General features: G+C 54.0%; 1 protein-coding gene across 6 annotated transcripts in view; it reads left to right on the forward strand.

The window, feature by feature from the left end:
* MOB2 (MOB kinase activator 2) overlaps nt 1-13,244 on the forward strand; it is a 98,288-nt gene extending 85,044 nt beyond the window's left edge. For 5 of the 6 annotated variants that reach the window (XM_020970762.2, XM_020970758.1, XM_020970759.2 and 2 more), the window contains exons 2-5: nt 2,187-2,347; nt 3,889-3,982; nt 10,860-10,984; nt 12,219-13,244. In XM_020970762.2, coding sequence (XP_020826421.1) covers nt 2,187-2,347; nt 3,889-3,982; nt 10,860-10,984; nt 12,219-12,526 — 688 coding nt within the window. In that variant the 3' untranslated portion in view covers nt 12,527-13,244. Of the gene's footprint in view, nt 1-503; nt 617-2,186; nt 2,348-3,888; nt 3,983-10,859; nt 10,985-12,218 lie in introns of those variants that run through there. The other variant, XM_020970757.1, reaches the window with a different exon arrangement.
* Nucleotides 13,245-15,222: the final 1,978 nt, after the last annotated feature.

Genomic DNA, 15,222 nt, shown 5'->3' on the forward strand with positions numbered 1-15,222 from the left:
CGCTGCCTCTCAGGCTCCCCCTCCTCACCCCTGATGCCCCTGCATCTGCCCCTCCTTCAGGAAGCACTCCATGTGTGCCAGAGGCCCTCCTGCCCCAGGTCTTGGATAGAGGGGCCCAGGAAGTCTTTCTGGATTGACAGCTAGAGGAAAGCCCCAGGCAGGGCTGTCTCTGGAGCATCCCCGGGACATGCACAAGATCCTGGGCAGGATGCTTTCCTAATTCCCACCCTGATGGGTGCTGGGATCCCCTTAGCTTGTGCCTGGGAGCCTGGCCAGAGAATCCCTGGGCGTGGCTTTTTCCATATGACTGTTCAGGGTCTCTAGGCTCTAGTTGGTGAAAGACGAGTGGGCTGACAAGGAGGATGGAGCCTTCTGAGCACCTGGGGGGGTCATCCAGCCCACCCTGGACGTCACCTTCTGGTGGGCCACTTCTCATAGAACGCGGCAGGGTCAGATATAGAGCTGGGAGAGTCCGCAGCGGTTGTCCTGTCCAGCTGCCTTATCGTACGCGTGCAGAAATGGGCGAGTGGAAGAGGAGAAGGAGGGAGAGGACAGCCAGCATTTGTGTGGTGCTTTACCAATGTGATCTCATCAGTCCTCACAACAGCCCTGCAAGGTATGGGGCCATTAGTATCCCCACTTTACAGAGGAGGTAACTGAAGCAGACACACTAGCCAGGGTCACATCAGTTAGGAGGTGTCTGATGTGGGGGCTGAACACAGGTGTGTCACCCCAGCACGCTGTACAGTGGGAGCCCCCTGACTCCCACGAGCAGAGCGGGTCAGCGGCAGATGGAAGAGGGGTGGGGGGTATCTGATGCCCTGGTTCTTGACCTCAAAATCCTGCTGCGTTTTCCCTATTCTGGGGCATTGGGGCCAAGCCGGGGCTCCGATCTGCAGCACGGCCAGAGCAGAAGGTAGTTTGGCTCGACCAGCTATATTTTTCACAAGGGTTGAGTCCTTCTAGTTTTTTCCATGGGAGGGACAGAAAACTAAATGCTTGTTTAGTGGGAAAAAACCCAACCACCCAAGTCGGTTTCTGATTCTGTTCGAGGCCTGGGGCTGGACGTGGCCTCCCTGGCCCCTGAGGGCATCTGTCCTGGGTGGTGCTGAAGTTTGTGGAGCCCCCAGCGCGGTGCCCAGGGCTGAAGCTGGAACATTCTTCGGACCCTCTTCAGGGAGACAACGCTGTTCTCCCTAAGGCCCCCGAGGGTCTGGGCTGCTCCAGATGCATCTGTCTGATGGGTCATCAGTTTGGACGTGAGTGTCTGGGAGCTTTTACCACAGGTCTGCCCAGCACGGCCCACCAAGCCAAAGGATTTCAGGCAGCCCGTGAAAAGCATGGAGGATATAGAAGAAAGTAAAGATGTGATGAGGGCTTTGTCCGCCTTCCCCTGCTCATGAGGGTGCCTGTCACATAAGCTGCCGTTGCACGTGCTTTCCTGTTTGTCTCGTGAGCCACGGCAGCTGGCCACCGCCAGTCCCTCTGGTCTGAGAGGAGTGAGAGTCGTAGCTTTTTACCGTGTTTTCGGTCATTAATGGCGTTGAACAGGGACAAAGTGAGTGTGGCAAAGTCTTTTTGTGATTTCATGATAAATACAAGTCTTAGGTAATAAGTGTAATTAATTGATATTAATTGAAATTTTCCTTTTTTAAAAAAATATGGTTTATTTGCAAAATACTTTAATCATTGAGTATACCTTTATTTGGAAAGTGAGCCGCTAAAAACCTAGGTGCGGCCTATGCAGGTCTGTTTTACGGGAAGGATGGGCTCACGACCTGTTCTCGGTTCGCCCGCAGCCTGCCCTGTAGACGGCCGAGCTACCAGCCTTTCCCTGACAGCCCTGTACCTCACGATATTGTTTGGCGTCGCCGTTCTCTCTCACAGCCGTCCTCCCAGGGCCCAGAACTATGGGGCTGTGGCCAGATGCCTGAGAGCCAAGGCGGCCTCTCTTTGGAAGGGCTCCTGCCGGCCGTTGGGCCCGAGGGGACGGTTGGGCCCGAGACTCTAGGCTCGTTCTCCAGACACCTGAGGGTGGGCCAGCCAGTGGAGGGCCCTGTGGTCAGTGAGCGGCCCTCCCCACAGGATGGGTGTGAGGAGACTCTGCTCCTTCCGCCTGCCGTCCTCGGCTGGGTCACCAGCTGGCCAGTGACCGTGCTTTCCCTTCTCCCTCTGCCTCTGTCTAGGAAGTCCAAGGCCAAGCCAAATGGGAAGAAGCCCACTGCCGAAGAGAAGAAGCTGTACTTGGAGCCGGAATACGCCAAGTCAAGGATCACAGACTTTGAGTTCAAGGACCTGGTGGTGCTGCCACGGGAGATCGACCTCAATGAGTGGCTCGCCAGCAATAGTAGGTAGCCCTCCCCCTGGCCTTGCCAAGCCCCTCGGCCCCTGCCCGCCCCGGCCGGCCCCTCTGCTCACACAGCCCCAGGCTGAAGAGGGGGAGCCCCCTTTTCCGAGCTGTGGATTGTCACATGCCTATCGTGTGGTCCTTTGGCTTCTGCCTCCTCTGCTCTGCATCGTCCTTGGACGTCTTCCCAGGGTCCTTCCGTGCAGCACCACCCATGCCCCGGCTGCTGGCAGCCTCTTTGCTCCCCTAGAGTTCTGCTCTGTCCTTTGCGTCTCTTTGCTGACTAGGGCGTGTGCCCAGCGGGGCTCTCGGAGTCATGGGGTGGTCAGACTGACTGTCCGCACCTGGAGCCCCTTCAGAAAGCCTCTTCCTTGTCCCCTTCTGTCATCTCAATCCGTTGGTGGGGTGGGAAAGGGGGGCCCTCCAAGGGGTCCTCGTTTGCCCTTTACTTCTCCTCGCTGATTCGGAGCAGGCTTGTGGGGCTGGCAGCAGTCTGCAGCTGTCTGCACATTCGGCCACTTACCTAGGGATGACACTCGCTTGCCCTGGTTCTGGTTGGCTCTGTTTAGACCTTCTCTGAGATGTTTGAGACAAAGAGTTTTTCCCCAGTGAGGGTCCCCTGCCCTCCAGGCTGCACTGATTTCTGTTTCGTGGGATCAGAAGCCCTGGGATTCTTGAAGGTCACCTCTGGGCTGGGGAGAGGCTGCAGTCTTTGGTGTCCTTAAAGCGACAGCCCCCAAGGAGGGCTTCCAGGAGCAGGCTCATTCTGCCAGGTTCTGTACGGAGCCTCCGGTGAGAGGCCACGCTTGGGGCTTGGTACAGAGGCCCTGCCAAAGGGCTGTCTTGTGCCAGACTCGCCCCTGCTTGCCCCAGCATGCTTGCCGGTCACACTTGGCTGGTGTCGTCTGCAGGTTAAAAGCCTGGCCTGGCCTTGGGGGCGATGTCAGAGCCCCAGAGAGTGCGCTTCAGCCAGGGCCGGGAGAGTGGATGTTGGCTGAAGCAGCGCTCATTGTGGGAGCTTGCTGGGCAGGGCACAGACCATGGCTCCGGGTTTGCAGGAGCATGCCCGCTCTTTGGGGCAGGACGGGTGCTTGTCTGGTGATGCCAGGACCTGCTTGTGCTTTCTTGTTCAGACTCGCAGCATGCAGGAAACACCCCATTTAGGGAGCCTGGAGCTGTTGGCAAGGGTCCAGGCTAGCTCTGTCCCTTTGAGGGGTTGCCCAGCGTTGCACTGGTTTTCATTTGCACCCCTAAAAAACGTGATTGGGCCATTAGTTTGCCTTGGAGTAGCAGCCGCTCAGGACCCAGCTAGAGTCTAGAGTGGCCCCTGGGGTGGTAACAGCAGCCCCCTGGATGGCCTCATTCTCTGGGACGGTCACTGGCTGTCAGGGGTTTTATCTCCCTGGTGTGGTTGACAGCCAGAGGCACAGGGCAACAGAGCTGCCTCCATTGGGCAGCCACACCCCCAGGTTGGGCCTGGGCTGTCAGCAGGGACTTGGGCTCAGCCATGGCCACATCTTGTTTTCTCTTCTCTCTTCCAGCGACCACTTTCTTCCACCACATCAACCTCCAGTATAGCACAATCTCCGAATTCTGCACGGGAGACACCTGCCAGACTATGGCCGTGGGCAACACGTGAGTGACTCTGTGACCCTGGGGGCTGGGGAAGGGTGGCAGTCTTTTCCACTGTTCCGTGAGCCACCTCAGAGCCCAGGGTGGCTAGAGTTTGTCCCCTGTATGCACCTGCAGGGACCTGGGCTGGATCCATTTCAGCCAGGGCTAAATCCACAAGTAAATCTCAGACCAACACAGAGGCTCCTTACCACGCATGGGCAAGTCAAGAAGCATTTACTACTGAAGCACCTACTGTGTCTCAGCACCAGAGAGGCAGGGCTGTGTCCCAAAAGAGCCAGAGGAGAGAAAATACCGTTCTCTTAAGGAAGCAATGAAAAAAGAGCCAGGCGGGGCCAGGAACCTTGGTCAGCTGCACGGTCTTCCTCAGTTTGCTTATCCTTAGATGGCACAATGATAATTACCATGCCTCTCACACACAGTTAGTGTAAGAAAAGGGCTTAGCAAAAACAGGAGCCAAGGGAGAGGACTGAGCCTTTGGAGAAAGAGGAGGGTACGGGGGGGGGGGGCTTCACAGCAGAGCAGGCGGCACCTGAACTGGGCCTCGATGGGAGACAAGGATCGCAAGAGGCAGAGCTGACAGGGAGGCAGCTGCAGAGACCGGCATGGACTTCATTAAGGAAATGTTCGTGGCAGGATGTTTTCTTGGGCGTTTGGTACGGTTTACAAAATAAGGGTGATAGACCTTCCTTCACTTGTAAATGGTGATGCCTCAGTTATTATCTGCAAAACCCCTAGAAAATGTGTGCGTGCATGTGTGTGTGTGCGCGTACAGTTTAGTTGTGAGACACTTTGGGGAGCCATCCTGTGACTTCTTTGGCAGAGGGCTCCTGGAGGAGGTGCGCCCTCCGCCAAGAATAGCCAGCACATTCTCCACCATTGACAGTCTTAGCAGATGCCGAGGCCACTGTGTGGCAGCTGATCTGTGCAGAGCGCCCTGGCCAGTGCAAGTCAGAGGCAGGGCTCGAACCTGGGTCTCGCTCTCTGCCTGCTATACTGGGTACTTTTCTGGTTGCAAGATAGCTCGAGCTCCTGGCTAGAATCTTTCTGATGCCCTGATTCCCAGGCAGCCCTGACCCAAGGGGGCCTTTAGTTCCTGCTGGGGTGAGGGCTTCTGCCAGCCCCTTGGCAGCAGACTCAGTCCCAGGGCCCTCAGAGGAGCCCGCCCACTGCTGACTTAGCATGAGCTTCACGGGGGGCAGGAGGCAGGCAGGACTGGGAGAACCAGCTCTTGTCCAGCCTGGTGAGTTTTCATCTTAGAGAAATTCCTGGGATTGTTCTCACCATGCCCACCATGGAGGCCTCCTCCTTCTGGCCCCTGAGGCTGCTCGGGCTGCCCTTATGCCTGCACACAGGCTCTTCCACACTCAGCAGGTCTATCCAGGCCCTGGAGGTTGGGCCCCTGCCCAGAAGGAACCTCTTTTCTGTTGGGTCTGCCTGGAGGTGGGGGTGGGGGGAGGACCGGACGTGGCACATGGCCAAGTTTGGAAGGAGCCTTCGGCTGCTGAGAGGTGACCCCGTTGGGCCGTGTTCTAGGTCTTAGGAGCAGCCACGTTTTACCTTCAAAGAACTGAGACTCGGGGGACGTGAAGCACTCTCCTGGTGAGCATCAGAGGCAGGAAGGGGTCCATTGGACAGATCTAACTCCAGCTGTGCCCAAGAAGCAAATCCATATTGCCAGCCTGTTCTTGGCCCTGCCTTCACCAAGGCCCTGGGCTGCTCTCCAGAAATACAGTCAACTCTCCTGTTGGCCCACTTACCCACAGCCTGGTCCTGTTCCTCCTTCTAGGCAAAAGCCAGAATCTCCCAGAGGCCATCCACTGTGAGCGTCTCCTTGACTGTGTTCTCCACAAGTGGTCATCTGACCCACCCCTGAAGATTCTGTTCTGTGACTCGGGCTGAGGGCAGGGGGCTGGGCCGGGGCCAACGGCCCTGAACAGGGGGAGGGTATTTTTAGGTCAGATACCACCAGGTAGACTGAGCCAGGGCCAGAAGCGCAGGGCTGTGTGTGTGTGTGTACAGAGGACACTGGTCATTTCAGGGCTGTCTCAGTGGATAGGAGAGAGGAGTGTCCTTGAGTGTGTCTGTGGCTCTGCAGTGCCTTATAATTACAGGGGAGCATTGGGTCCCTTGCTGCTCGGCCTCACCTCCCTTGGTGAGGGGTAGCTGGGATAGGGAGAGGATAGTGCTCAGGCTGAACTGACTCCATCAGCACCTACTAAGTGCTTCCTGTTTGCAGAGCACTGAGGATAAGAAGAAGGGCAGAAATGTGGCCTCCTCCCCTCAAGGAGCTCATTACCCTAAGAGGGGACGCAAGTGAGCAAACCACAAGGAGCATACACACTTGCCATGGGGTACATGGGAGGAGAAAGCAGGAGTGGGGGGTGTGGAGGGAGTGATGCGGGAATACAAGGGCAGAAAAGGGGGGTCTGAACTCCTTCAAAGGAGCCCAGGAGAGAGAGAATCTCAGGCATGGGGATCAGCCAGTGAATGTGTGATGAGCAAGGAGCAAAGAGGCCGGCATTGCTGGATCGTAGTCTGTGGGGGGAGGGCAGTCACGTGTACAGAAAACCGGATTGAAAAAGCAGCGAGGGGCCAGGTTGTAAAGGGGCTTTAGAGGCCAAATACAGGATTTTAGCCTAGAGGGAATGGGGAGCCACGAGATTTAAAAATTTTTTTAAATTAATTTATTTTGATTTGTCAACAATCACTTCCATAAGCTTTTGAGTTTTAAATCTTTCTCCCCTTCCCTCCCCAAGACAGCACACAATCTGATATAGGCTCTACATGTACATCCCTATTAAACATATTTTCACATTAGTGATGTTGTAAAGAAGAATTAGAACCAATAGGAGGAACCACCAGAAAGAGGAAACAAAACAACACAACAGAAGAGAAAAAAGAGCAAATAGTCTGCTTCGATCTGCATTCAGACTCCATAGTTCTTTCTTCATATGTGGATAGCATTTTCCATCATGAGGCCTTTGGAGATGTCTTAGATCCTTGTATTGCTGAGAAGGGCTGAGTCTGTCAGTGTTAGTCATCGAACAATGTGGCTGTTACTGTGTACAATGTTCTGCTGGTTCTGCTCACTTCACTCAGCATCAGTCCATACAGGTCTTTCCAGGTTTTTCTGAAGTCAGCCTGCTCCTCATTTCTTATAGCACAATAGTATTCCATTACATTCATATACCACACCTTATTCAGCCATTCCACAATGGATGGGCATCCTCTCAATTTCCAATTCTTTGCCACCACAAAAAGAGCTGCTATAAATATTTTTTGTACATGTGGGTCCTTTTCCCATTTGCATATTCTCCCTGGGATACAGCCCTAGAAGTGCTATTGCTGGGTCAGAGAGTATGCACATTTTTATAGCTCTTTGGGCATAGTTCCAAATTACTTTCCAAAATGGTTGGATCATTTCACAACTCCACCAACAATGCATTAGTGTTCCAATTTTCCCACATCTTCTGCAACATTTATCATTTTCCTGTTTTGTCACATTGGCCAATCTGATAGGTGTGATGTGGTACCTCAGTTGTTTTGATTTGCATTTCTCTAATCAATAACGATTTAGAGCATTTTTTCATATGACTATAGATGGCTTTAATTTCTTCATCTGAAAACTGCCTGTTCATATGCTTTGACCATTTATCATTTTGGGGAATGACTTGTATTTTTATAAATTTGACTTAATTCTATATGTATTTTAGCAATGAGGCTCCTATCAGAGAGACTGGTTGTAAACCCTGGAGTTTATTAGGAAGGGGTGTGACATGATCAGTCTTGCACTTAAGGAAGGGATCAGTTTGATTGCTAAGAGGAAGACAGACTAGAATAGATAGAAGATAGCCTGAGGCAGGGAGGCCCACCAGGAGGGCATTGCCATAGTCTAGGCCTGGGGGTAGGGGCAGGGGAGAGAAGGGTGTATTGGGGAGATGCAGCAGAGGTGAAATCAGCCAGAGAGGCTACAGAGATGAAATGGACCAGAGGTGCAGCAGAGGTGAAATTGACAGGCCTTGGCACCATATTGGATTTGGGGGAAAGAGAGTGAGGAGTCCAGGATAACCCCTAGGTTGCCCTCCACAGTAATAGGGAAGAAAGGGGTTTGATAGGGAAAGTACCCATAAACAAAGAGACTGAACACGAGGGTGAACCTGGGCATGATAGGAAGGGTGGTCTGTTGGAGAAGATGGGGGTAGCTCCATGGCCAGTAGTCTTCATAAGACAGTCAGTCTGGATCTATGAGGGGCAAGGCCTCAGTTGCAGTCCTGGTGTGCTCCCAACTGACATCTGGACCAAAGTCACCAAGAAAGTAAATAAGTGAGGTCTAGGCCACTGTGTCCTCTGGTCTCCTGTGCCGTGGCCCTTGCGCTTGGGCTAGGCCCAGGGAGAGCTGCCCTGTTCAGGGTGTAGAATGCTGCTGTTTCTTGCCTTGAAGCTGGATGAGGCCCAGTTAATGAAAGAGTGCACATGACTCGGAACCTGGGCCACCATTCAGGCTGGACCACTGAAAGAATGAAAAGGAGCATCCTTGTGCATGGGACTGAGTGAACCTCCCAGCTGGAGGGGTCCTGGGACCCTACAGGGCCTCAGGGAATGACAGTCCTTCTTTACCAACCCTCTCACATGGGCCTCGTTTGTGCAAGCAGTGCTGAGCCCCCGTTACATGTTCTCGTGCTCCTGCCGAGCTGGAGCATTGGTGGCATTGGACTGATGTGTAAAAGATGGGGGAGTGACAAGGACCCTGGCCTGGCAAGCAGGAGGCAGTGACAGCAGCAAACACTTCCTAACTGTAGAGTTGGAGGGGGCATTGGGGGTGGAGTTGGGGGATGGGCTGGTGGCCCTTCGACTCTGGCCATCTGTGACTTTGCCATTGATTTGCTCTGTGACAGTGAGTGAGTCCTGTAAAATGGGTGGCTTGGGCTTGACATGCCCACCAAGACAAGGAAGGTGGTCTCACTCGCCTCCTGGTTCTGTTGCCTGGGAACTTTACACTCATGAGAGAAAAGAGGGTTGCTTTGACCCAACTTCCACTTTGCTTAGAATCTTCAGATCTGTCGACAGATCTTTCTTAGGGCCCTCCAGTGTGCTGAGGATGGAGAAGGGGGAGGCCACCCTGCGCCCCCCTCCCCTGCCAAGGTCGAAGAGCTCCCCAGGACCCCGACTAGCCAGGCCAGCGCCACCCCAGCCAAACCTGACTTGGCCTGGACTTCCTGTAACATGTCACAGGACTGCCATCCAGCTAGGGCTTCTGGAGCTCCCCATCTCCACTGCCGGGGCCACAGTTCCTTTAGTATGGCTCCAGTGCTTCGGAATGCTCCTGGACTCAAAGAACTGACAGTCCAGGCTGGGACAGAAAGAGCAGGGAGCAGAGGAGCGGGTACGATCATGCTAGATTGGGTTCCATGCCCATCCCATGGAGATGGCTTTCTAAAGAGAACAGTGCTCTGCACACCTCAAAGCACTGTGGAAATGAGCGCTGTTACCATGACAACTGACCTGTCAGTTGGCTGAAGGTTAGTACCCATTTTAGGGAGGAGGAAGCTGAGGCTCTTCAAAGCCCAGTCTTGGGCAAGGTTGCTCAGCCAGGAAGAGTTGGAATTCAAAGCTGTACTTTTCAACATGAGGTCTGTCAGAAGAGGAGAAGGGGCGCCTCCTGGCCTGCCTTGTGGGTGCGGGCTGCCTGGCTGGGCCTTCCTTTCTTCCTCAGAATCCTTGGGAGGCTGTAGGTCAGGAGTGGGTCCTGAGAGACTGGCCCTGCCCCTGGCCTGGGGTGTATGCTGTCTTGGCCAGGATTCCTGTGGGAGGGCTTCCCCTGCCCTTGGCCTTGGGAGCCCTGCTGGTGGCCACGAGGCAGGGAGGCCAGGATGCTGCTGCCTGTGTCTCGTCAGGTCCTGCACTCCAACACATGTCTTTTCTGCCCTTCCTGGGCCCCTCGGGCATGTGCTCCCTCCCATAGGGCAGATCTCCCCACCACACACACACACACACACACACACACACACACACACACACACATGCGTGCGCGCGTGCGCGTACACATCTGTGGCCCCCCTGCAGGGTCCTCTGGACCTAGACACTTTACAAACGGGCTCTCCTCCTCCTCCTTCCCTTCCTCTTCCTCCCTCTCCAAGTCTTGGTCCTCACACCCCCAGATCCTTCCTCAGCTTCAAGCCCCTGACAGACCCTTTAGTGTGAGGAGAGGGTAGAGATGCAGCCCAGCTCCCTTGCTTTCCCAGGTGGGGACGTGGAAAGGCTGTTCCCATGGAGGGGGCAAGGGCAGAAGAGCTTGCAGCATTCGACCTCCCATGGCATCAGCTGAGGCCAAGGCTGTGGGTAGGGAATGGGGAGGAGAATGGTGTCAGGCCGGGATGAAGCAGCCTAGCGTGCCCGGGTCAGGATGGAATGATCTGTCATTAGTCCAAAGGAGTGAGGCAGGGTGGGGGCCCATTTCAGGCCTGCACGCCCGCTCCCAGGCTGACCTGGCCCAGCTCTGCAGGCCCCAGGCTTTTCTTGGCCCCTGTTACACATCACCTTGGACTCTGTGTCCTTGCCATGTCCAGATTGTGTCCCTCCCCCCTCTCCTCCACAAACTCTCGGTATTAAGTAACAGCTTACCTAGGAGTGGGGAGCTCATTTCTCATTGGGATTGCTGGCCAGTCTTGTACACAGCAGGTGCTTAATCTGTGTTTGTTGAGTTGATTAGGAAGCCTCTGTAGGGCTGGTGTTGTCTTGGGGCCGGCTCTGAATGACCAGGAGAAGGCGGAGACTGGGAGGAGCAGGCCAAGCCACCAGGCAGCTGGGGCGGGGGTCACGTGGCTGCTGGCAGTGCCGACTCCCCACACCCAAAGGCTTCTTGGCGCCTTTTCCCTAGGCAATACTACTGGTATGATGAGCGGGGCAAGAAGACCAAGTGCACGGCCCCCCAGTACGTCGACTTTGTCATGAGCTCGGTGCAGAAGCTGGTGACAGACGAGGACGTCTTCCCTACCAAATACGGTAGGCCTTCTGCCCCCCGCCCTGCTCCCACTTCCCAAGGTCTGCCCTAGAGCTCCTGGGCACTCAGCCCCTCAGAGAAGGGAATGGGGGGCCCAGGGAAGGAGGTTTAGCCTCCCCCACCTCGCCCCCTCCCCATCCAGGAAGAACTGTGCTTTCTGCACGGTTGGGGAGCTTTGCCTTTCCCCAGAGACCTTTGGGTGCCTTCACTGTACCTGGCTCGCAGGGGTGGGGCAGGTTCTTGGGTTGGCTCTTGGGTCAGGCACCAAGATGGGGGGATGGCAGCGAAAGGGTAGGCACAGTCCCCACCCACCCAGAGCTGAGCCGATGATCTCATCGGGGGCCTTCTGTGCGATGCAAAGAAAGACCACAGGCCCTGCCTGCCCCTGGAGACCTTCCATTCTGTAGCACACACAAGAAAAGTAAAGAGAAGGGGATTGGAGGAGGAAGAGAGCCTGATCAGTGGGGAAATCTGGAAGGACTTCCTGGAGGAGGTGGCCCGTGAGCTGAGTCTTAGAGGCCGAGCGCACTTCTGTAAACGAGCATGGACAGTAGTGTTGCTTCCAGGGAAGTGGGGGAGTTCCTGAGGTGGGGGCCCTGAGGGAAGTGATGGTGCAGGGGCTGTGCTAGGGGCCCTTCTTGTTTTTCTGAGTCTGGGCTTGGGACGGCCTTGAAAACTGCGGGAGGCCCCGGGAAAGGAGGGAAGGGGCCTGAGTACCCTCTGAAGGGATGCTGGGGGAGGTCTGGGCCCTGCTGATGAGGCTGGAGTGATGAGGAAAGGCCAGTGATGGCCTGGGAGGTTGGGACACAGCCAGACACTCTGCCCCTTGTGGCTTCTACGTGATTTTAACCAGCTCTGGGGGAGACGATGGGTCTCCTCTGGCCCCTTCCCACTGAGGCCCCTGGAGGAGAGCTCGAAGAGCACAGCCCTCCTTTTGTGTCCCCAGCCTTAGCCCAGTGCTTGGCACAAAGCGGGTGCCCAGGCACGTTTACTGACCCAGCGAGTGAGCACCACTGGAGCCCATCTCTTCCTGCCCTCCAAGGCCATGTGGTGTGGTCACTGGCTGAGCGGTGGCCGGGTGTCTTTGACCCTGAGATCTTTCCAGCCCGGGAGTCTGGGCCAGTGGGGAAAAGGGGAGGGGAGGGAGGCTGGAAGCCTTGATTCTGCTGCCTCCCAGCGAGCCCCGCCTGAGCCCCGGGGCCTGACGGCACCTTGTCTGCCCCGCCCCCTCCCCAGGCAAGGAATTCCCCAACTCCTTCGAGTCGCTGGTCAAGAAGATCTGCAGATACCTGTTCCACGTACTGGCGCACATATACGCAGCGCACTTCAAGGAGACCCTGGCCTTGGAGCTGCACGGACATTTGAACACCCTCTACACACACTTCATCCTGTTCATCAGGGAGTTCAACCTGGTTGACTCCAAGGAGGTCACGGTCATGGACGACCTCACAGAGGTCCTGTGTAGTGGGGGCGGTGGGGGCGGGAATGGCGATGGGGGTGGCAGCGGCAGCGGAGGGGCACAGAACCACGTGAAGGAGAGATGAGTCTTCCGGGAGGACCGGGACACCCACGGACCTTTGAAAAGAGAAACCAACCCTAGTCTATATTTCTGCACGTGCTTGTGCGCGTGGGTGTGCGCGTGTGTTTGTGTGTGTGCACGCGTGCGTGGCTCTGCGGGTATGTATGCATGCACACACCCGCGCACACCCGCACGCACCTGCACGCTCACGGACTCAGCAGTGGACGTTCAGGAGATGGGGCAGCAGATATCCCCCGGACTCGTGGGACGGGCGCCATCGCTGCGCTGATGACATTGGGGCTTGTCCTGGTTCCCTGCTTGTGGCTGGATCGGGGGGCGTGGGGGAGACCCCCACTGGAGCCGGTCCGTATTTCATTCTGTTCTGGGCTTTTTCCTGTCCTTGGTTTCCTGTGCGGAGAAGTCGTTCCCAGCATTCTGTTCTGAAAAGTGACTTTTCCTTTTGAAGTGGACGGATGGCCTGGGCTTCTTTCCTTTGGTTTCATTTTTACCTGGATTCCCCCCAAGCTACCCGGCCTCTGGCACCTGGAGGGCTTCCAGCCGAGCCCAGGGCTGCTCTGCTCCTCCTGCTCCAGATTCACAACTGACCGAGTGGGCATGGCCAGGGGGAAAGAAGGGGTGGGGGGGAGTCACAGGAGAACGGGCCAAGGCCTTGATATCACTATGTCGGCTTCTTTTAGTTCATCTTCAATAATGATAATAATAATAAAAAAAAAATCCTCCAACAGGCCTGAGGCCAGTTTTCTTGTCTGTGTTTCCAGTGGCCACAGTGGGAGGTGGGGTAGTCATCTCCTTCTGCTTCCCCAGAAATGGCGGATAGCTCCTGGCTTCCTCCTTTCCTGCGGATTGACTCACAGGTCGGCTGTGGGGCCTGTGGTGCCAGGCCGCTGCTGAGCCAGGGATCCTGGGAGGACAGCCAGGCATTGTCACTTCTGGTGGACTTAGGGAAGTGATGCAGCCCACCCCGGAGCCAGCTGGCTCAGCTGTTGTGGCCCCTGTGAGTGACTGGTACAGGAGTGCCCAGGCAGGGAGCTGAACTTCTAATGGAGAGCAATGGCGTGTACGTATACAAGGAGGTACAAGCACCTGCTACGTAGACACATGGCCAATCACCTTGGGGAGAGGGACCCAGTTGCGACGCAGGGGGCAGGCAGGGAAGACCTCCTGCAGAAAGTGTCAGCTGAACCAAATTTAGAGGGAGACCTGGGAGTTTAAAGAGCTTTCCAGAGGTAGAGGCAGCTGGTTTAAAGTGGCATGTGGGTCATGAGCCTGGAAAGAGAGGAAGGGGTCAGACTGTGAAGAGCCCTAAGTGCTAAGCAAGGGACTTCATCTTGGGTCTAGAGGGAAGACAGAGTGGCCCACAGAAGTTTATTGAGCCAAGGAATACCAACATACCTCAGCTGAACCAAAAAAGGCAGGGCCTAGAATCTAGCAACAACGGAAAGAGTCTTCATCAGCAGAAGAGGTAAATAAGGAAATGACATTTTACTAAAAAGTGTCTCAGACAATGCATTAACTTGAATACTTTATATGTATTCACCAAATAGCACAGCCACTAAATGCCTAAAGGAAAAGGCATAGGGAAAAATAGACGGTAATTCTGTAAGAGTGGGGTCCTAAGTGCACTCATTTCAGAGCTAGACAAATCTAACTAAAAACCAAACAAGAAAAAAGTTAAGGACTAAAATAGAATTTTAGAAAAGTTAGATATGATAGATCTCTGTTTAATACCGAGCAGGAATAGAAAGGAATTTGCTCACCTGTGCATGGCACCTTTAGAAAAGTTGACCATGTATTAGGGCATAAAAACTTGACACATAAATGCAGGGAAAAAATAGTAATATCAAACATCCTTGACTGACCACAATGCAATAAAAATAATTCAGTTCATTAAAGAAAGGATTAAAAATTAACAAGATTAAGTAAATCCTAAAAAAAAGAGTGGGTTAACAAAACTGACAGCAAAACAAACTAGGGACTGATTTTTCAAAAGTAAAGAAGTAGATAAAATGCTAATGTGATTAAAAAGAAAAATCACTGAAAGTTTTGTGGAGGATGAACAGGGGAGGAGAGAGGCTGCAAACAGGAAGTCAGGATGGCCTCATCTTTTTTCTTTTTCCTCTTTTTTTTTTTTTAATTCTGAACATGAATACCCCAAAGAGCAGAGCTCAAAAGAGGATTCTGTATGAAATCAGGAATGCTTGTTTAATGTGTGTGTTTGTGTTTGTGGGGATATATGAGAGTATGTGTTCATATGTGTTTGCACGTGTAGGAGTGTGGTATGTATGTGTAAATACACGTGCTTGTATATGTATGTGTGTGCGTGTGTATAGAAGTGTGGGGAATGTGTGCATGTATGAGTGGGGGCATATGAGTGTATATATGTTTGTTAGCGTACATGTACATACACATGCAAGGATGATTGTGTATGAGTATGTGAAGGTGTATGAGAGTGGATGTACATAGGCATGTATTCATGTGTGTGCAATGTGTTTTTGTGTTGTTTATGAGAGTATGTGTGGGGATGTGGGTGTGTTGTACATCTGTGTGTATTTGTGTGTGTGTGTGAGTCTGTATATACACTGAATGAGTGCATGTGTGAATCAGCAAGCATGTGTGTACGATTGCCTGCCTTCCAGCGCTGCTTTGCTGGTTTCCTTCTGGTTTCCTTCAGTTCTCTGGTGCGTTTTTAAAGTGTGACAA

The sequence above is a fragment of the Phascolarctos cinereus genome, unplaced genomic scaffold (assembly GCF_003287225.1).
Source record: "Phascolarctos cinereus isolate Bilbo 61053 unplaced genomic scaffold, phaCin_HiC Scaffold_9;HRSCAF=440, whole genome shotgun sequence".
NCBI lineage: Eukaryota > Metazoa > Chordata > Mammalia > Diprotodontia > Phascolarctidae > Phascolarctos > Phascolarctos cinereus.